This window comes from Oncorhynchus mykiss, chromosome 11 (genome assembly GCF_057628025.1).
Source record: "Oncorhynchus mykiss isolate SJ-2025 chromosome 11, ASM5762802v1, whole genome shotgun sequence".
NCBI classification, from domain to species: domain Eukaryota; kingdom Metazoa; phylum Chordata; class Actinopteri; order Salmoniformes; family Salmonidae; genus Oncorhynchus; species Oncorhynchus mykiss.
In genome coordinates this window covers 67,785,925-67,808,706 of record NC_143032.1, presented here as the reverse complement: position 1 = coordinate 67,808,706, position 22,782 = coordinate 67,785,925, and the positions used below count along the sequence as shown (strand labels likewise).

Genomic DNA, 22,782 nt, shown 5'->3' with positions numbered 1-22,782 from the left:
CATCACTCCTTCTTGGTCAAATAGCCTTTACACAGCCTGGAGCAGTGTTGGGTCATTGTCCTGTGGAAAAACAAATGATCCTGTCACTAAGCGCAAACCAGATGGGATGGCATATCGCTGCATAATTCTGTGGTAGCCATGCTGGTTAAATGTGCCTTGAATTCTAAATAAATCACTGACAGTGTCACTAGCAAAGAACCCCCACACCATCACACCTCCTCCTCCATGCTTCATGGTGGGAACCACACATGCGGCGATCAACGTTCACCTACTCTGTGTCTCACAAACACAGGGCGGTTGGAACCCAAATTCTCAAATTTGGACTTGTCAGACCAAAAGACAGATTTCCACTGGTCTAATGTCGATTGCTCATCTTGGCCCAAGCAAGTCTCTTCTTATTATTGGTGTCCTTTAGTAGTGGTTTCTTTGCAGCAATTTTGAGCTGATTCACAAAGTCTACTCTGAACAATTTGTTTGTTTTATCCATTTTAGAATAAGGCTGTAATGTAACAAAATGTGGAAAAAGTCAAGGGGTCTGAATACTTTCCGAAGGCACTGTATATACAGTACCAGTCAAAAGTTTGGACACACCTACTCATTCAAGGGTTTTTCTTTATTTTTACTATTTTCTACAATGTGTAATAACAGTGAGGACATAAACTATGAAATAACACATATGGAATCATGTAGTAACCAAAACATTGTTCAACAAATCAAAATATATTTTATATTTAAGATTCTTCAAAGTAGCCACCCTTTGCCTTGATGACAGCTTTGCACACTCTTGGCATTCTCTCAACCAGCTTCATGAGGTAGTCAGTCACCTGGAATGCGTTTCAATTAATATATACACTGCTCAAAAAAATAAAGGGAACACTAAAATAACACATCCTAGATCTGAATTAATGAAATATTCTTATTAAATACTTTTTTCTTTACATAGTTGAATGTGCTGACAACAAAATCACGCAAAAATTATCAATGGAAATCAAATGTATGTTGTACCTCCTCTCCCAGGTTTGCGCGGCGGCTCCACAAGATGGTGCGGCGGCTGGTGCCGGATTGCGATGTACGTTTCCTGCGCTCGGAGGACGGAAGTGGGAAGGGAGCGGCCATGGTGACAGCAGTGGCGTTTCGGCTGGCTATCCAGCATGCCGAGCGGCAGCGTATCCTGGACGCTCTGCGTCTGAGCCAGGAGCAGCTGCTGGACGTGAAAAGGCGGATGGGAGAGGAGATGAACAGAGGCTTGGCCAAGGAGAGTCATGACCAGGCCACCGTCAAGATGCTGCCCACCTTTGTTCGCTCCATGCCCGACGGCACAGGTACAGGGTCAAGAGAAGAGAAGATGGAGAGAGGTGTTATCTGTGGGAGAATCTCAATGGCATTTTCTTGATTCCTCATGTAGTCTCTCCTCGCCCGCTTTTCAAAACCAATTGGATTAGAAAGTCAGAGGGGAGGGACCTCTGACCTCATCCAATGGGTTTTTAGGAGGTGAGGACAGGGGACGCGAAGAATCGGGTTAGGAATCGGGATTCTCCATGTGTGTATGGTAGGAGAGGGAGCCATAAGCTACTGATGGGCCTTGAAAATCCTTGAAAATAGATGGATGTCCTTGGCAGGGCTATAGCAGGAAACTGAGAAGAAAGCCTTAAGCTGTTACAAATAAAAACACAAACTCAAAATACTTTCAAATTATTAAAACCAATTATAATGGACTTATAATACAGTTTCTTGATTGTGTCTAGCTCGCTAATAGTCACCTAAATGACAGCTAGACAGTCATAGAAGCATAGAAAATTCCAAAAACAATGGATAGAGGACGACTTTTATACAATTATTGACAGCGAGGAAATGTAATACATTTTCAGTACGGCCCTCCGGACCTTGTTTAAGACCCAATGCGGCTCCTGGGGTAAATTAGTTAGACACCCCTGGGTTAGAGAGATGGGCCAGCAATCAAAAGCTCAGCGGTTGGAAATCCATGGCTGACAAAATGTACATTAGGATGTGAACACCTATTGGTGTTGTGGTCCTTAACAAGGCACATAACCCCCAAACTGCTAAATATAATTTTGGAGTGTTATCTTACTTGCTTAACTTCTCTCCCCATTGTGCTCATTGAACTCATCAGAGAGCGGTGAATTCTTGGCCCTGGACCTGGGAGGGACCAACTTCCGGGTTCTGCTGGTGCGTGTGCGGCGCGGGAAGAGACGCAGTGTGGAGATGCACAACAAGATCTACTCCATTCCCCAGGAGGCCATGCAGGGCACTGGAGAGGAGGTAAACCAGGTTTTCACTGACAGCCGTTCTGAACTTGAGCACCTCGTGCAATGAAGTTTCCCCCAATCCATCCTGCTAATTTGGGAACTTTAGGTTGTCTGTGTGTGAGAAATGCTGTAAATTAAGAGGACTCTATGTATTTTGAAAGATGAGACTTGAGGATTATATTCTTGTTCTCTTTGAAAGTGACAACTGTAGGACAACAGTACCTTCTTAGGCTATTGCCCAAAGGTCATATTCATATTGAATGGAGAGAAGGGAATATAGCCTATGTTTTTTTAACAGCTAGACAATATAGTTAAGGAGTGTCAGTTACAAAACATGTACATGTTTAGGTTATAAGGCCCATGCATCCGACAGAGAGAGAGAAAGATAAACAATATTTTCTGAATGGACATTTTGTGCTGCTTTGGTGGAATTCTCTGCTGTCTAGCCTACATTCCTCTCTTGTGTTATGTAGGCCTGTACAACATAGGCTATTTATTGAAATAAGCTAAAGCAAACAGGAATGGGAAGATTACTCTGAATGTCACTCGTGTGCTGCCCTACTCCATTCGTTACTGTGCTGCGCCAGTCAAGTTCAAATAGGCTAAACCACCGTCTGTCAATTCACTATGTCGTCACCATCGACAATGGCTTTCAATTATCATCCATATATATAAAATATTGGCCAACCCTAATAGCTAGAGCTCATTCCCAGCTAGAGCTCATTCCCAGTCCACTGCATTGGTAATTTGACCTATCTTTTCTCTCTTTCTCACTCACTCTTTTCTATTTCTCTTTCTCTCTGTCATCTCTCTCATTCTCTTCTTCTCTTTCTGTTCTCTCTCTCCCTGTCAGCTGTTTGACCACATAGTGCACTGCATCGCTGACTTCCTGGAGTACATGGGTATGAAAGGAGCGTCCTTGCCCCTCGGCTTCACCTTCTCCTTCCCCTGCCATCAGAGCAAACTGGACCAGGTAACAAAGCACACACACACACACACACAGACACCACATATACACACACACACACACAGACACCACATATACACACCACACATACACAAAAAGCAATGCATTTCAATCGTTTTTTTATCGATTGACCCACTACTGCTGAAACTGTCACAGACAAAACGTTGAGAAGACTAGAGAACACTCATCGTGCTCTATCTGCACCTCATCATTCCCAGGGCAACGCTTGGAAGGACAAGTGTTGACAGGAGTGGTCGGAGTGCAACACATGGTCTATTCACCCATGCTCTAGGTGCCTGTAGCCTGTGATCTTGACATAGCATAGACCTTTTTTGTGTGGGGTGCCAATTTACAATTTGCCCTACCATTTCTAACGATCTGCATGCCAGTTAGGATTTTCATATGTGCATTACAACTAATTGTGTCTATTGAATATCTAATTGCCCACAAATGGAATAATTCCATAGCTCACTAAAGAGAGGTGCTGTCCATCAGCACCACAGGCTTGATCTTGGAACACAGTTTCTCTTGGTGAATGATAGATTTTTTTTACACCCCTTTTTCTCCCCAATTTCGATCTTGTCTCATCACTACAACTCCCTTACATGCTTGGGAGAGGCGAAACATGACCCGCCTAACCATGCTCCTTAACACCCGCCAGCTTAACACGGAAGCCAGCCACACCAATGTGTCGGAGGAAACACAGTTCAACTGGCGACCTGGGTCAGCCTGCATAGCGAGATGCGAGCGAGATGTTTTTAATATCGACACCTCTTTCCTCAAAATGATCTGTGAATGCTTTTTGCTACATCTTCCCCTTTAGTAGTACCATGCATGGGTTATAGACCAAGCAGCTCCTCACATACCTGCTCTGGGTCACAGTATCTTGCAACAACCGTCAGACGTGGAATATCATTCACATCCACTCTCTCATCAAGAGCCACACTAAACATAGGTGCATCTTTTAACGCTACAGTTTGCTGTTCCTTTACGTTTTCAACCATCTCCGTAACGCACCCTTCAACAGTTCTGGAGACAGGCATGTCTTTGAGATGATTTTGTCTTTGTTAGGCAATCCATCAAATTAAGCCTGGGAACTACTAAGTAAAGCCTCCTTGATATATTCTCCATTAGTAAATGGTTTTCCATGTTTAGCAAAGCACTGCTCAACTTTGTAGCTCTCCTCTGTAGCTTGATTTTTGACTGCATGTAGATTTGTAAACACACTGCTTTGCTTTTCATACCTGGACACTGCCCTTTTGATTCCTTCAGCCTTGTCCGCCTCATCAATGAAGTTTTTTCCCATGTCTCGTTTCAAAATGACGCCATACACTTAATGTCCAACAAACAACAGTTTTACAACAGAGAGCGTAAACAGAACGGTCCTTCAGTAAAACAAATGTATATTCCTTTGTCCAGTGTCTGTGTTCTTTTTCCCATCTTAATCTTTTCTGGTGGGGTAAGTGTGTGTATCAGAGCTGTGTGTAAGTTGACTATGCAAACTATTTGGGATTTTCAACACATTAATGTTTCTTATAATTTGAAGAAGTGATGCAGTCAGTCTCTCCTCAACTCTTAGGTCAAGAAACAAAGAAAAAGCCATATCTCAGACTGGCCAATAAAAATAAAAGATTAAGATGGGGAAAAAGAACACAGACACTGAACAGAGGAACTCTGCCTAGAAGGCCAGCATCCCGGAGTCGCCTCTTCTACTGTTGACTTTGAGACTGGTGTTTTGCGGGTACTATTTAATGAAGCTGCCAGTTGAGGACTTGTGAGGCATATGTTTCTCAAATTAGACACTCTAATGTACTTGTCCTCTTGCTCAGTTGTGCACCGCGCCTCCCACTCCTCTTTCTATTCGGGCTAGAGCCAGTTTGCGCTGTTCTGTGAAGTGAGTAGGACACAGCGTTGTATGAGATCTTCAGTTTTTGGGCAATTTCTCGCATGGAATAGCCTTAATTTCTCAGAACAAGAATAGACTGACGAGTTTCAGAAGAAAGTTCTTTGTTTCTGGCCATTTTGAGCCTGTAATCAAACTAAAAAATGCTGATGCTCCAGATACTCAACTAGTCTAAAGAAGACCAGTTTAAATGCTTATTTAATCAGCACAACAGTTTACAGCTGTGCTAACATAATTGCAAAAGGGTTTTCTAATGATCAATTTGCCTTTTAAAATTATAAACTTCGATTAGCTAACACGATGTGCCATTGGAACATAGGAGTGATGGTTGCTGATAATGAGCCTCTACTCCTATGTAGATATTCCATTCAAAATTGAGATATTCCATTCAAAACCGTTTCCAGCTACAATAGTAATTTACAACATTAACAATTTATACCTTGTATTTTTATAAATTTGATGTAATTTTAATTGACAAAAAATGTGCTTTTCTTTCAAAAACAAGGACATTTCTATGTGACCCCAAACCTTTGAACGGAAGTATGTGTATACAGTATATATATAATAGGAGGCTCAAGGGTGTGGGGTTTCCACATCACCAGTTCAATAACCAAACACGCACAAGGAGCACAACTAGAATGCAAATGGGGAATTTATTAGGGATATTTGCACACAGTGGGAAAGGGGGGAATCCAGCAACCAGTTCACAACGGGTAATCGTAGAGTTAATTAAGTAGTCACCTGGAATGCGTTTCAATTAACCGGTGTGCCTTGTTAAATGTTCATTTGTGGAATTTCTTTCCTTTATGTCCTTTGGTCTGGTGAGTCCAAATTTTAGATTTTTGCTTCCAACCGTGGTGTCTTTGTGAGACGCAGAGAAGGTGAACGGATGATCTCCGCATGTGTGGTTCCCACCGTGAAGCATGGAAGAGTAGGTGTGATGGTGCGGGGGTGCTTTGCTGGTGACACTGTCAGTGATTTATTTAGAATTCAAGGCACTCTTAACCAGCGTGGCTACCACAGCATTCTGCAGCGATACGCCATCCCATCCCGTTTGTTTTTTAACAGGACAATGATCCAACACACCTCTAGGCTGTGTAAGGTCTATTTGACCAGTAAGGAGAATGTTGGAGTGCTTCATCAGATGACCTGGCCTCCTTAATCACCCGACCTCAACCAAATTTAGATGGTTTGGGATGAGTTAGACTGCAAACTGAAGGAAAAGCAGCCAACAAGAGCTCAGCATATGTGGGAACTCCTTCAAGACGGTTGGAAAAGCATTCCAGGTAAACCTGGTTGAGAGAATGCCAAGAGTGTACAAAGCTGTCATCAAGGCAAAGGGTGGTTACTTTGAAGAATCTCAAATATAAAATATATTTTGATTTGTTTAACTTTTTTTTGGTTACTACATGAAAATAGTTCAAAATAGTTCAAATAAAGAAAAACCCTGGAATGAGTAGGTGTGTCCAAACTTTTGACTGGTACTGTATATACAGTGCCTTCGGAAAGTATTCAGACCCCTTGACTTTTTCCACATTTTGTTACGTTACAGCCTTATTCTAAAATTGATTTTTTTGTAAAATCCTCAGTAATCTACAGACAATACCCCATGATGACAAAGCATTTGTCAAATGTATTAACAATAAGAAACAGAAATACCAAGTATTCAGACCCTTTGCTATGAGACTTGAAATGAGCTCAGGTGCATTCTGTATCCATTGATCATCCTTGATGTTTCTACAACTTTATTGGAGTCCACCTGTGGTAAATTCAATAGATTGGACATGACTTGGGGCTCCCGAGTGGCGCAGAGGTCTAAGGCACTGCATCTCAGTGCTACAAACCCTGGTTCGATTCCAGGCTATATCACAACCGGCTATGATTGGGAGTCCCGTAGGGCGGTGCACAATTGGCCCCATGTCGTCCGGGTTAGGGTTTGGCCGGGGTAGGGTGTCATTGTCGCTCTTGCTGCTGGGGATTCTCTGATCCACCTCTAAGCAGACGACACCATTCTGTAAACCTCTGCCCCTTCTTTGGACACTGTGTTAACTAACCTCCAGACGAGCTTCAATGCCATACAACTCTCCTTCCGTGGCCTCCAACTGCTCTTAAATGCATGCTCTTCAACCGATCAGTGCCCACACCTGCCCGCCCGTCCAGCATCACTACTCTGGACGGTTCTGACTTAGAATATGTGGACAACTATAAATACCTAGGTGTCTGGTTAGACTGTAAACTCTCCTTCCAGACTCACATTAAGCATCTCCAATCCAAAATAAAATCTTTAATCGGCTTCCTATTTTGAAACAAGCATCCATCACTCATGCTGCCAAACATACCCTCGTAAAACTGACCATCCTACCGATCCTTGACTTCGGCGATGTCATTTACAAAATAGCCTCCAACACTCTACTCAACAAATTGGATGCAGTGCCATCCGTTTTGTCACCAAAGCCCCATATAGTACCCACCACTGCGACCTGTACGCTCTCGTTGGCTGACCCTCGCCTCATACTCATTGCCAAACCCACTAGCTCCAGGTCATCTACAAGTCTCTGCTAGGTAAAGCCCCGCCTTATCTCAGCTCACTGGTCACCATAGCAGCACCACCCGTAGCACGTGCTCCAGCAGGTATATCTCACTGGTCACCCCCAAAGCCAATTCTTCCTTTGGCCGCCTTTCCTTCCATTTCTCTGCTGCCAATGACTGGAACGAACTGCAAAAATCACTGAAGCTGGAGACTCATATCTCTCTCACTAACTTCAAGCACCAGCTGTCAGAGTAGCTCACAGATCACCGCACCTGTACATAGCCCATCTGTAAATAGCCCATCCAACTACCCCATCCGCATACTGTATTTATTTATTTATCTTGCTCCTTGGCACCCTAGTATCTCTGCTTGCACATTAATATATATATATATATATGTATATGTAGTTTGCCAAAAGGCACCTAAATACTCTCGGACCATGAGAAACAAGAATCTCTGGTCTTATGAAATAAAGATTGAACTCTTTGGCCTGAATGCCAAGCATCACGTCTTTAGGAAACCTGACACCATCCCTACGGTGAAGCATGGTGGTGGCAGCATCATGCTGTGGGGTTTTTCAGCAACAGGGACTGGGAGACTAGTCATTATCGAGGCAAATATGAACGGAGGAAAGTACAGAGATCCTTGTTGAAAACCTGCTCAAGAGCGCTCAGGACATCAGACTGGGGTGAAGGTTAATCTGCCAACAGGACAACGACCCTAAGCACACAGCCAAGACAACACAGGAGTGGCTTCGGGACAAGTCTCAAGGTCCTTGAGTGGCCCAGCCAGAGCCTGGACTTGAATCTAATTGAACATCTCTGGAGAGACCTGAAAATAGAAGAATTGTAGAAATTCCCCAAATACAGGTGTGCCAAGCTTGTAATGTCATACTCAAGAAGACTCAATGGTGTAATTGCTGCTAAAGGTGCTTCAACAAAGTACTGAGTAAAGGGTCTGAATACATGTAAATGTGATATTTCCGTTTTTTATATTTAATAAATTAGGAAAAATGTATAACCTGTTTTTGCTTTGTCATGGTATATTGTGTGTAGATTAAGGGGTGGGAAACAATTTAATCAATTTTAGAATAAGTCTGGAACATAACAAATACATTTTTGGGGGGGTGGCTTGCCAAACCTTGGCGTTCCAAAACAAATACCCTCACGTGCCAAGGCTGGCCTTCTTGTCTTAGGTTTCCGACTAATCAACACTCTGCTAAGGGCCAGATAAAGGTGCCTGTCCTAATGTGATGTCCGTTCCTTTTCCTTCTCCTCCTCCAGAGCATCCTGTTAAAGTGGACCAAGGGTTTCAAAGCTACTGGTTGCGAGGGGGAGGATGTTGTCACTCTACTGAAGGATGCTATCTACCGCAGAGAGGTCAGAGGTCATACCTATTGACTGGGCTTTCTCAAAATCCTACACTGCCCAGAAACAAAACAGTAGGATCTCAAATCCTTTCAAAATGTAATATGATACCATGAAAGTACACCGTCCGTAACCATTTTTGGAATTTGATGTTAGTATACCAGTCTGAAATCTGAAATTCTCTGATTATAGCACACTGTTCCATGTTAGTGAACTGAACTTCTTCGTGTTGATGTTTTTGTAGGAGTTTGACCTGGACGTGGTTGCCGTGGTGAATGATACGGTGGGCACCATGATGACATGTGGCTACGAGGACCCACTGTGTGAGGTGGGCCTCATCGTAGGTGAGTCTCAGAGCCTACTGGATGTGCCTTCTGGGCCACAAGCACAGGCTGTAACAGATCAACAACGGTCTCCCATTTATTTCAATGAGTTTCCTCTCACTTACTTACCCACTCACTCACTCACTCACTTCCCCTCTTTCCAGGTACTGGCACCAACGTGTGCTACATGGAGGAGATGCAGAACATGGAGCTGTTGGATGGGAGCGAAGGGAAGATGTGTGTTAACATGGAGTGGGGGGCGTTCGGGGACCATGGAGAGCTGGACGACTTCAGTACAGACTTCGACAAAGCTGTGGATGAGCACTCCGCCAACCCTGGAAAACAGACGTAGACTATTACTGTTTGTTTGCAGTTGTGTTATAATAAAGCAATAAGGCCAGAGGGGGTATGGTATATGGCCAATATACCATGGCTAAGGCTTTCAGCCAATCAGCATTCAGGGCTTTATCCACCCAGTTTATAATAACGAAAGAACACCTTTAGTTGAGGTGTTGACTTACAAAGGATGAACTGAACAAAGAAAAAGTTACAAACTCATATCTCCTTGTGAGTGTATTGGATTTATTATTTACTGTTTGTTCAAGTTGATTGATGTATCTTTGGAGGCTGGGGACTACTAGACACACACCAGGGCAATAACACTTTAATCCATAAAGCCTGATAGCTGGTTTTCCAGGAGTAAGCCACAGGAATCAAGTGTCTTTGTCTTTGTCTCGCTCTCTCTCTCTTGTTCTCTCTCGCTCTCTCTCTGTCAGGTATGAGAAGATGATCAGTGGGATGTACCTTGGGGAGATAGTGAGGAACGTACTGCTGGAGTTCACTACTAAGGGACTGCTGTTCCGTGGCAAACTCTCTGAGAGGCTCAAGACCAGAGGCATCTTTGAAACCAAGTTCCTCTCCCAGATCGAGAGGTGAGTCAGTGTCTAGTGTCTGGTCATGTTTGTGGTAACCACACCTTTAATCAATATCTAGTGTTGATGCATTACGAGCAAGAAGAAGATTGTAAAAGCATAAAAAGTGTTGATTTGATATAGATCTCGTTGATATTTACTTGACTGTTGTCTGTGCCCCCCTGTTAGTGACCGTCTGGCCCTGAGGCAGGTGCGCTCCATCCTGCAGCACCTGGGTCTGACCAGCTCTACGTGTGACGACAGCATCCTGGTGAAGGAGGTGTGTAGCGTGGTGGCTTGCCGCGCTGCCCAGCTCTGTGGTGCCGGCCTGGCCGCCGTGGTCGATAAGATCCGGCAGAACCGCAACCTCCCTGAGCTCAAAATCACAGTGGGTGTCGACGGAACACTCTACAAACTACACCCACAGTGAGTGTTTTTTTTTTTTTTGATAATACTGTCAGGTTAAAGCTCAAAACACCACAAAGCTCATTCAACCACAAAGACCATGGAGGTTTTCCAATGTCTCGCAAAGAAGGGCACCTATTGGTAGGGGGGGGGGAGGGGGGGCAGGCAGAGATTGAATATCCCAAAAAACAATAAAAATCATTTTGAGCAATGTTAAGTTATTAATTACACCTAGTCCACCTAGTCCTTCCTAACAAAGTTGCCGAAGAGGTAGGAAACCGCTCAGGGATTTCACAATGAGGCCAATGGTGAATTTAAAACAGTTACAGAGTTTAATGGCTGTGATAGGAGAAAACAAAGGATTTACTCCACAATACTAACCTAAATCCTGTACAGAATATAAATATTCCATAACATGCATCCTGTTTGTAATAAGGCACTCAAGTAAAACTGCAAAATGTGGCAAAGAAATACATTTTATGTCCTGAATACGAAGCATTATGTTTGGGGCAAATCCAACACAACACATCACTGAGTACCACTCTTCATATTTTCAAGCATGGTGGTGGCTGCATCATATTATTGGTATGCTTGTCATCGGCAAGGATTAGGTTTTTTTTTAGGTTGGGGAAAAAACGGAATAGAGCTAAGCACTGGCAAAATCCTAGAGAAAAACCTGGTTCAGTCCGCTTTCCAACAGACACTGGGAGTCAAATTCAGCTTTGAGCAGACAATTACCTAAAACACAATGCCAAATAGGTTATTCAAAGGAAGTTGCTTACCAATACGGCATTGAATGTTCCTTAAATCAGCTTGAAAATCTATGGCAAAACTTGAAAATGGCTGTCTAGTAATGATCAACAAACATCTTGACAGAGATGTTTTAAAAATATTGTCCAAATATTGAACAATCCAGGTGTGTAAAGCTCTTAGATTTACCCAGAAAGACTCAAAGCTGTAATTGCTGCCAAAGGTTTTAACCTACATTTAGTCAGGGGTGTGAATACATGTAAATGAGATATTTCATTTACAATAAATTAGCAAAAATGTCTAAAAACATGTTTTTGCTTTGTCATTATGGGGTATTGTATGTAGATACAGTGCCTTGCAAAAGTATTCGGCCCCCTTGAACTTTGAGACCTTTTGCCACATTTCAGGCTTCAAACATAAAGATATAAAACTGTATTTTTTTGTGAAGAATCAACAACAAGTGGGACACAATCATGACGTGGAATGACATTTATTGGATATTTCAAACTTTTTTAACAAATCAAAAACTGAAAAATTGGGCGTGCAAAATTATTCAGCCCCTTTACTTTCAGTGCAGCAAACTCTCTCCAGAAGTTCAGTGAGGATCTCTGAATGATCCAATGTTGACCTAAATGACTAATGATGATAAATACAATCCACCTGTGTGTAATCAAGTCTCCGTACAAATGCACCTGCACTGTGATAGTCTCAGAGGTCCGTTAAAAGCGCAGAGAGCATCATGAAGAACAAGGAACACACCAGGCAGGTCCGAGATACTGTTGTGAAGAAGTTTAAAGCCGGATTTGGATACAAAAAGATTTCCCAAGCTTTAAACATCCCAAGGAGCACTGTGCAAGCGATAATATTGAAATGGAAGGAGTATCAGACCACTGCAAATCTACCAAGACCTGTCCGTCCCTCTAAACTTTCAGCTCATACAAGGAGAAGACTGATCAGAGATGCAGCCAAGAGGCCCATGATCACTCTGGATGAACTGCAGAGATCTACAGCTGAGGTGGGAGACTCTGTCCATAGGACAACAATCAGTTGTATATTGCACAAATCTGGCCTTTATGGAAGAGTGGCAAGAAGAAAGCCATTTCTTAAAGATATCCATAAAAAGTGTTGTTTAAAGTTTGCCACAAGCCACCTGGGAGACACACCAAACATGTGGAAGAAGGTGCTCTGGTCAGATGAAACCAAAATTGAACTTTTTGGCAACAATGCAAAACGTTATGTTTGGCGTAAAAGCAACACAGCTGAACACACCATCCCCACTGTCAAACATGGTGGTGGCAGCATCATGGTTTGGGCCTGCTTTTTTTCAGCAGGGACAGGGAAGATGGTTAAAATTGATGGGAAGATGGATGGAGCCAAATACAGGACCATTCTGGAAGAAAACCTGATGGAGTCTGCAAAAGACCTGAGACTGGGACGGAGATTTGTCTTCCAACAAGACAATGATCCAAAACATAAAGCAAAATCTACAATGGAATGGTTCAAAAATAAACATATCCAGGTGTTAGAATGGCCAAGTCAAAGTCCAGACCTGAATCCAATCGAGAATCTGTGGAAAGAACTGAAAACTGCTGTTCACAAATGCTCTCCATCCAACCTCACTGAGCTCGAGCTGTTTTGCAAGGAGGAATGGGAAAAAATGTCAGTCTCTCGATGTGCAAAACTGATAGAGACATACCCCAAGCGACTTACAGTTGTAATCGCAGCAAAAGGTGGCGCTACAAAGTATTAACTTAAGGGGGCTGAATAATTTTGCACGCCCAATTTTTCAGTTTTTGATTTGTTAAAAAAGTTTGAAATATCCAATAAATGTCGTCCACTTCATGATTGTGTCCCACTTGTTGTTGATTCTTCACAAAAAAATACAGTTTTATATCTTTATGTTTGAAGCCTGAAATGTGGCAAAAGGTCGCAAAGTTCAAGGGGGCCGAATACTTTCGCAAGGCACTGTAGGTGAGGGGGAAAAAACGATTGAAACCATTTTGAATTCAGGCTGTTACATAACAAAATGTAGAAAAGGTCAAGTGGTATGAATACTTTCTGAAGGCACTATAACTAGAAATCTTGAAATGTTTTACCTTATAGTATTTAGTTTCTCCTTCTAAATCTGTCTGAATCTATGAATAAAATTAGTGGGCGACAAAAGATAAACATTGAGATCTTCTAACCTAACTTTTTATGCAAAGCCGTCTGTTTCCAAGGTTTTGATAACATTCTCAAATGTATTTTTTTTATGTAGCCTACAAAATATAGTTATTTGGTTTCTTTATGCATTTTTTTACCAAATATATTTAATTTGAGTGATATAGTGTTGAAATCAGCAGTAAGCATCTAGGAATCCTAAAGTCTACCCTCAAATGCCTTTTCACCGCATCTTTTTACAGTAGCTGTGAGTACATGTGCATCTGCCTATGCGCATCTACCTCATTCTCTTGCTTCTGGCCATGTGAGCTCACTCCCCTTCATTCCCTGCAGCTTCTGGTCTATTGTCAAACTGCCTCTCATCTCTCTTCTTACCTCTCGTCTTCACAGCTTCTCCAACTTCATGCATGAGACTGTCAGTGACCTGGCGCCGCAGTGCAAGGTCACTTTCATCCAATCAGAGGATGGCAGTGGGAAGGGGGCGGCTCTCATAACGGCGGTGGCTTGTCGCATCCGAGACGCCGGGCAACGCTGAGCGGGGGAGTTCTGGGTACGCTGAGGACAAGGGCTGTCTCCCACAATGGCACCCTATTTCCTATGTAGTGCACTACATTTGACCAGAGACTTTTGTCAAAAGAAGTGTACTATATAGGGAATAGGGGGCCATTTGGGACTCATGAAAGACTGGATCACAACAGGACCAGCACAGGATGACAAAGGGATACTGGAAAAGGAGCGCAACTGACTTTTTACTGACAGATTTGCTGGGCCACATCACATCTGTTAAGCAAATGATGTCATGTTCACAAACCTGCATCACCAGTTTTTTTTTACTATTTTATTTGATTATTGTTGTATGTGTCTGTTTGTCTATTTTTCAGAGAGCTTGTGTGGGTGTGGATGGCGGCAAATTAAACAAAGAGATCTTCTGTTGGATCTGACAATTCATCTTGATAGTTGTACAGTTGTCTTAAATAAAACTATGAAGGACCTCGGCATTACTCTGGACCCTGATCTCTCTTTTCACGAACATATCAAGACTGTTTCAAGTACAGCTTTTTTCCATCTATGTAACATTGCAAAAATCTGAAACTTTCTGTCCAAAAATTATGCTTTTGTCACTTCTAGATTAGACTACTGCAATGCTCTACTTTCTGGCTACCCAGATAAAGTACTAAATAAACTTCAGTTAGTGCTAAACATGGCTGCTAGAATCTAGACTAGAACCAACAAAGTTGATCATAATACTCCAGTGCTAGCCCTCTACACTGGCTTCCTGTTAAGTCTAGGGATGATTTCAAGATTTTATTACTAAGCTACAAAGCACTACATGGGCTTGCTCCTACCTATCTTTCCGATTTGGTCCTGCTGTACATAAACTCAGCAAAAAAAGAAACGTCCCTTTTCAGGACCCTGTCTTTCAAAGATAATTTGTAAAAATCCAAATAACTTCACAGATCTTCATTGTAAAGGGTTTAAACACTGTTTCCCATGCTTGTTCAATGAAACATAAACAATTCATGAACATGGAACTGTCGTTAAGACACTAACAGCTTACAGACGGTAGGCAATTAAGGTCACAGTTATGATAACTTTGGACAATAAAGAGGCCTTTCTACTGACTCTGAAAAACACCAAAAGAAAGATGCCCAGGGTCCCTGCCCATCTGCATGAACGAGCCTTAGGCATGCTGCAAGGAGGCATGAGGACTGCAGATGTGGCCAGGACAATAAATTGCCATGTCCTTACTGTGAGACGCTTAAGACGGCACTACAGGGAGACGGGACGGACAGCTTATCTTCCTCGCAGGGGCAGACCACCTGTAACAACACCTGCACTGGATCGGTATATCTGAACATTACACCTGCGGGACAGGTACAGGATGGCAACAACAACTGCCCGAGTTACACCAGGAACGCACAATCCCTCCATCAGTGCTCAGACTGTGCGCAATAGGCTGAGAGAGGTTGGACTGAGGGCTTGTAGGTCTGTTGTAAGGAAGGTCTTCACCAGACATCACCGACAACAACGTTGCCTATGGGCACAAACCCACCGTCGCTGGACCAGACAGGCCTGGCAAAAAGTGCTCTTCACTGACGAGTCGTGGTTTTCTCTTACCAGGGTTGAAGGTCGGATTTGCGTTTATCGTCGAAGGTGGGGGTGGAGGGTCCTTCATGGTCTGGGGCGGTGTGTCACATCATCATCGGACTGAGCTTGTTGTCATTGCAGGCAATCTCAATGCTGTGCGTTACAGGGAAGACATCCTCCTCCCTCATGTGGTACCCTTCCTGCAGGCTCATCCTGACATGACCCTCCAGCATGACAATGCCACCAGCCATACTGCTCGTTCTGCGTGTGATTTCCTGCAAGACAGGAATGTCAATGTTCTGCCATGGCCAACGAAGAGCCCGGATCTCAATCCCATTGAGCATGTCTGGGACCTGTTGGATCGGAGGGTGAGGGCCAGGGCCATTTCTCCCAGAAATGTTCGGGAACTTGCAGGTGCCTTGGTGGAAGAGTGGGGTAACATCTCACAGCAAGAACTGGCAAATTTGGTGCAGTCTATGAGGAGGAGATGCACTGCAGTACTTATTGCAGCTGGTGGCCACACCAGATACTGACTTTTGATTTTGAACCCTCCTTTGTTCCGGGACTCATTATTCCATTTCTGTTAGTCACATGTCTGTGGAACTTGTTCAGTTTATGTCTCAGTTGTTGAATCTTGTTATGTTCATACAAATATTTACACATGCTAAGTTTGCTGAAAATAAACGCAGTTGACAGTGAGAGGACTTGTCTTTTTTTGCTGAGTTTACCTACACGTATGCTACTGTCACAAGATGCAGGCCTCCTTATTATCCCTAGAATTTCTAAGCAAACACCTGGAGGCAGGGCTTTCTCCCGTAGAGCTCAATTTTTATGGAATGGTCTGCCTATCCATGTGAGAGACGCAGACTCGGTCTTGAGCTTTAAGTATTTATTGAAGACTCATCTCTTCAGTAGGTCCTATGATTGAGAGTGGTGTGGCACAGGTGTGTGAAGGTGAACGCAAAGGCACTGGAGCGACCTGCCTGGCCGGTTCCCCTCTTTCCACTGGGATTCTCTGCCTCTAACCCTATTACGGGGGTCTGAGTCACTGGCTTACTGGTGCTCTTCCATGCTGTCCCTAGGTGGGGTGCGTCACTTGAGTGGGTTGAGTCACTGATGTGATTTTCCTGTCCAGGTTGGCACCCCCCTCGGGCTTGTGCCTTGGGGGAGATCTTTGTGGGCTATACTCGGCCTTGTCTCAGGGTAGTAAGTTGGTGGTTGAAGATACCTCTCTAGTGATGTGGGGGCTGATTTTTGGCAAAGTGGGTGAGGAAATATCCCGCCTGTTTGGCCCTGTCCTGCGCGGTATCGTCGGACAGGGCCACAGTGTCTCCCGACAACTCGTGGCTCAGCCTCCAGTATTTATGCTGCAATAGTTTGATAATAGCCTTTGAATCTATTTTCCTCTTGCAGAGGGAATAACTACACTGTTTGTATTCGGACATATTCCCAATCACCTTGCCATGGTTAAATGCAGTGGTTTGCGCTTTTCAGTTTTGCGCAAATGCTGCCATCTATCCTTGGTTTCTGGTTAGGGTAGGTTTTAATAGTCACAGTGGGTACAACATCTCCTATACACTTCCCAATAAACTCAGTCACCGAATCAGTGTATTCGTCAATATTATTCTCAGAAGCTACCCGGAACATATCCCAGTCTGCCTATAGGAAGGGAGGAGCAAAATGGAGACGTGGTCAGATTTGCCGAAAGGAGGGTGGGGGAATGCCTTGTAGGCTTCCGGGAAGTTGGAGTAGCAGTGGTCGAGTGTTTTGACAGCGGGAGTACTACAGTCAATATGTTGATAGAACTTTGGCAGCCTTTTTCTCATATTTGCTTTGTAAAAATCCCCAGCTACAATAAATGCATCCTCAGGATATGTGGTTTCCAGTTTGCATAAAGTCCAGTGGAGTTCTTTGAGGGCTGTCGTGGTATCAGCTTGAGGGGGGATATACACGGCCGTGACTATAACTGAAGAAAATTCTCTTGGGCGATAATACGGTGTGCATTTGATTGGGTGAACAAAAGGACTTCCTATATGTTATTACAATTACACCATGAGTCATTAATCATGAAACATACACCCCCACCCTTCTTCTTCCCAGAGAGATATTCATTCCTGTCTGCGTGATGAACTGAGAATCCAACTGGCTAGACCGATTCAGACAGTATACCCCGTGAGAGCCATGTTTCTGTGAAGCAGAATATGTTACAATCCATGATTTATCTCAGGAAAGAGACCCTCGCCCTGAGCAGGTCAACTTTATTATCCAGAGACTGAACATTAGGGAGTTATGTACTCGGAAGCGGTGAGTGGTGCGTGCGCCTCCTAAATTGGAGTAGAAGACCACTCCGAGTACCTCTCCTCCGCCGGTGTTTTGGGTCGGCTTCTGGAATCAGTTCAATTGCCCTGGGGGGAGCAAACCAAGGATCCGCTTCGGGAAAGTCGTATTCCTGGTCGTAATGCTGTTAGTGCTGATGAGTTACCGCCGCTCTGATATCCAATAGTTCTTCCCGGCTGTATGTGATAAGACAAAAATGTTCCTGGGCTAACAATGTAAGAAATATTACATAAAAAACGAAATACGGCAAAGTTAACTGAGAGAAAGAAGCGAGGTAGCCCTCTCTGTCGGCGCCATCTTTGTCATTGAACAGATCTACTTCTTCTTAGGCTTACTTTAAATGACAACTCACATTTCTATGAGAATTTGGTCAGATCGCCCCAAAAATTACATATTGCACTTTTATGTACTTTTAAATTACAAGGCAATGCATTTCTCAGAGACCAGTATACTTTATGAAGGAATAATATTTATTATAAAAATAACCAAGGTTAAAAGTCCAATACAGATGTTTTGTTTTTTATCTCAATATTGAATAATTTCTTGGTAACAATTAAGTACTAGGATTGTTTTGAATTAAAATGGGCAAAAATAGATTCTTAACAAAGAGCATTTCTCAAACAATAATTTTGCTAGGACTTTCTGGGAGTGGTCTCAGTTGGGAGGGGAAAACTGCAACTTAGGGGATTGGAACTCTCTTTCTTATTGGTCTATTCACTAATTCACCACCTTGTGATGTCACCAGGCAGGTCAAAACTCCATCCCACGAAAACAGACAGGCATTTCAGGCAGTCTTTTCAAACAGCTCTCAAACTAAAAGGGCATTATCATAATTTTCACAGTATTATTCCAACCTCATAGTTTGGAAATATATATAAAACACTGGAAAATCACGTTTTTGACTGCACTGAGAAAGAAACTGGATAGGATATCTCTATAGCATTTGATTAAATGGACAAAAGACGAGCAGTCTTTTGAAAGTCCTAATTATGAAGAGACAGGAATTTCAAGGATAAAAATAGACAATAATAAAAGTAACAGATACAGATGACTCAGTCAAATCAGGGAAAAGACAAGATGAGATGAAGCTAGACAACTCATATGTATATATGTCTGCACCCAAGGGTCTTCAGAGAACTCTCCAAGCATGCAGAGCCCGAAAAGGAAATTCCACTCCAAATAGAATTCCATAAGGTCCCCACTGGAGTGGCCTTGAATTGTTCTTTGGTTCATAAATGACAGCAACCATGTCTGGTCGCCAAACTGAACCCGAGGTGCTGTTTCAACGTTTTCCATTTTGTAGTCCTGCGACAGGAAGAGATAAGGCCTCCTTTCAGGAGAGCTGTGATTGGTTCAGGTGAGGGAAGGGTTCCGCATGACTGTGAGAGTGCTTTGTACACTTTCATAAAATCGTTATACGTTTGAGTCATGACGGTCCGATGGTACAGATATCAAACAGTATACTTTTCCGTGGACCAATAAGGGTAGACCTGTTAATGGCAGGAAAACATTACAACACATTCTAAATACAGTCTTATTAAACACAGATCTCAACACTTTTGTAATAATCATTGCGCCGAACGGAATGGCTGACGTTTTACGGGCTCCTAACCAACTGTGCTATTTTGTTTGTTTTTTCACATTGTTTGTAACTTATTATCTACATAAAGTTGCTGCTACCATCTCTTATGACCGAAAAGAGCTCTGTACATCAGAACAGCTAGGTCCTCTCCTGTACTCAGTGTTCACCAATCATGACTACAACACCATCATTAAGCTTGCCGAACAGGCCCCCATTTACATCAACGGGGCTGAAGTCGAGCGGGTCGAGAGTTTCAAGTTCCTTGGTGTCCACATCACCAACAAACTATCATGGTCCAAACACACCAAGACAGTCGTGAAGAGGGCACGGCAACACATTTTCCCCCTCAGGAGACTGAAAGAATTTGGCTTTGGTCCTGAGATCCTCAAAAAGTTCTACAGCTGCACCTTCGAGAGAATCATGACTGATTGCATCACCGCCTGGTACGGCAACTGCTCGTATCTGACCGCAAGGCGCTGCAGAGGGTAGTGCATACATCCAAATACATCACTGGGGCCAAGCTTCCTGCCATCCAGGACCTATATACCAGGCGGTGTCAGAGGAAGGCCCAAAAAATTGTCAAAGACTCCAGTCACCCAAGTCATAGACTTTTCTCAATGCTACCGCACAGCAAGTGGTACCGAACGCCAAGTCTAGGTCAAAAAGGCTTCTTAATAGCTTCTATCCCCAAGCTATAAGACTGCTGAACAGTTAATCAAATGGCCACCCAGACTATCTACGTTGACCGCCTCCTTTGTTTTTACACTGCTGCTACTTGCTGTTTATCATCTATGCATAGTCACTTTTCCTCTACCTACATGTACAAATTACCTCAACTACCCTGTACCCCTGCACATTTACTCGGTACCGGGCCCCCGGTATATAGCCTCGTTATTGTTATGGAATTCTACTGTGTTACTTTTGATTTTAACTTTATTTTATTTAGTAAATATTGCACTGTTGGTTAAGGGATTGTAAGTAAGAATTTCATGGGAAGGACTACACCTGTTGTGGCACGTGACAAATAACATTTTATTTTATTTTATTTTACTCTTGTCATTTTCAGTCAATTTACGCTGTTTACTTAAGAAAATCTGTGCAGTCCATTGTTCTACAATGGAGAAGTTTCTTGGCTAAGTTGGAGTCGTAGTCTTCGTCACTCTTTGTCAGAACCCTGTTGGGTCCATGTTTCCTACAGGCCGTCTGATTACCATTTGGTTCAATCAGGCTGATTGTTCTATGCTGGAAGTGTGAAATTAGCAAAAGGGGGGGGGGGGGGGGGGGGGGATTCCTGCTGGGAACCTGCTGTGAGTCCCCACCCCCCCCTCTTCATGGGTTCTTTGGCCAATGAAGAAAGGCCTATGTGTATTGTATTTGCTCTTGTTGTCTGGCGTTGATGTGCAAAATCAACGCTGCTCTACAGTAAGTTAGGTAAGCCAGCTATATAAACTTGTAGTAATCATGGTTCAATTACTGACCGGGCAAGCAGGGCACATGCCCAGGTTCCCTGACCTCCAGGGACCCCAATGGATTTTGTTAGTCAGTCTCACTCAGATATTATATAAAAACATAATAATATTATAAGTCATGGCAAAATGTTTAGAATTGCAGGAAAACGTACATTTCTTCTCTCTGCCATCGAGAGGAGGGTCGATAAAATGTGATGCCCGTGAGGTGGTGGGGGCTGCTACAACACCTGTTTTTTTTTGCTAATTTATATATATAAAAAAGAAGGAAATATCACATTGACATAAGTATTCAGACTCTTTACTCAGTACTTTGTTGAAGCACCTTTGGCAGCGATTACAGCATTTAATCTTCTTGGGACTGACTCTACAAGCTTGGCACACCATCTCTTCATTCAAAGACTCAATCATGGACACTCTTGCTGACAGTTGTGGCTGCTTCACGTGATGTATTGTTGTCTCTACCTTCTTGCCCCTTTGTGCTGTTGTCTGTGCCCAATAATGTTTGTTCCATGTTTTGTGCTGCTACCAAATTTTCTTAACTGACTTGCCTACTTAAATAAAGGTTAAATAAAAAAATACAATTAAAATGGGGGAGTTTCTCCCATTCTTCTGTGCAGATCCACTCAAGCTCTGTCAGGTTTGATAGGGACCATCGCTGCACAGCTTTATTCAGGTTTTTCCAGAGATTTTCGATCGGTTTCAAGTTTGAACTCTGGCTGGACCACTTAAGATCATTTAGAGACTTGTCCCGAAGCCACTCCTGAGTTGTCTTGACTGTGTGCTTAGGGTTGTTGTCCTGTTGGAAGGTGAACCTTCACCCCCAGTCTGAGGTCCTGAGCACTCTGGAGCATGGTTTTCATCAAGGATCTCTCTGTACTTTGCTACGTTCATCTTTGCCACGATCCTGACTAGTCTCCCAGTCCCTGCTGCTGAAAAACATCCCCATAACATGATGCTGCCACCATCATGCTTTCCCGTATGGATGGTGCCAGGTTTCCTCCAGACGTGACGCTTAGTATTCAGGCCAAAGAGTTCAATCTTGGTTTCATCAGACCAGAGAATCTTGTTTCTCATGGTCTGAGAGTCTTTAGCAGCCTTTTGGCAAACTCCAAGTGGGCTGTCATGTGCCTTTTACTGAGGAGTGGCTTCCGTCTGGCCACTCTACCATAAAGGCCTGATTGGTGGAGTGCTGCAGAGATGGTTGTCCTTCTGGAAGGTTCTCCCATCTCCACAAAGTAACTCTAGATCTCTGTCAGAGTGATCGTCAGGTTCATGGTCACCTCCCTGACCAAGGCTCTTCTTCCCCTATTGGTCAGTTTGGCCGTTCAGCCAGCTCTAGGAAGAGTCTTGGTGGTTCCAAACTTCTTACCATTTAAGGATGATGGAGGCCACTGTGTTCTTGGGGACCTTCAATGCTGCAGACATTATTTGGTACCCTTCCCCAGATCTGTGCCTTGACACAATCCTGTCTTGGCGCTCTACGGACAATTTCTTCGAACTCATGGCATGTTTTTTTCACTGTCAACTGTGGGACCTTATATAGACAGATGTGTGCCTTTCCAAATCATGTCCAATCAATTGAATTGACCACAGGTGGACTCCAATCAAGTTGTAGAAACATTGCAAGGATGATCATGGAAACAGGATGCATCTGAGCTTAATTTTGAGTCTAATAGCAAGGGGTCTGAATACTTTAGTAAGTATGGCATTTCTGTTTTTGCTT

General features: G+C 43.3%; 1 protein-coding gene across 1 annotated transcript in view; it reads left to right on the top strand.

Moving 5' to 3' along the window:
• Positions 1 to 14,584, top strand: part of LOC110536248 (hexokinase-2) — a 103,179-nt gene extending 88,595 nt beyond the window's left edge. Inside the window, exons 10-18 of the mRNA XM_090191019.1 lie at positions 1,018 to 1,322; positions 2,132 to 2,280; positions 3,121 to 3,240; positions 8,951 to 9,046; positions 9,279 to 9,378; positions 9,522 to 9,705; positions 10,134 to 10,289; positions 10,458 to 10,694; positions 13,974 to 14,584. Coding sequence (XP_090047145.1) covers positions 1,018 to 1,322; positions 2,132 to 2,280; positions 3,121 to 3,240; positions 8,951 to 9,046; positions 9,279 to 9,378; positions 9,522 to 9,705; positions 10,134 to 10,289; positions 10,458 to 10,694; positions 13,974 to 14,118 — 1,492 coding nt within the window. The 3' untranslated portion in view covers positions 14,119 to 14,584. The remainder of the gene's footprint in view (positions 1 to 1,017; positions 1,323 to 2,131; positions 2,281 to 3,120; positions 3,241 to 8,950; positions 9,047 to 9,278; positions 9,379 to 9,521; positions 9,706 to 10,133; positions 10,290 to 10,457; positions 10,695 to 13,973) is intronic.
• The last annotated feature ends 8,198 nt before the right edge of the window (positions 14,585 to 22,782 follow it).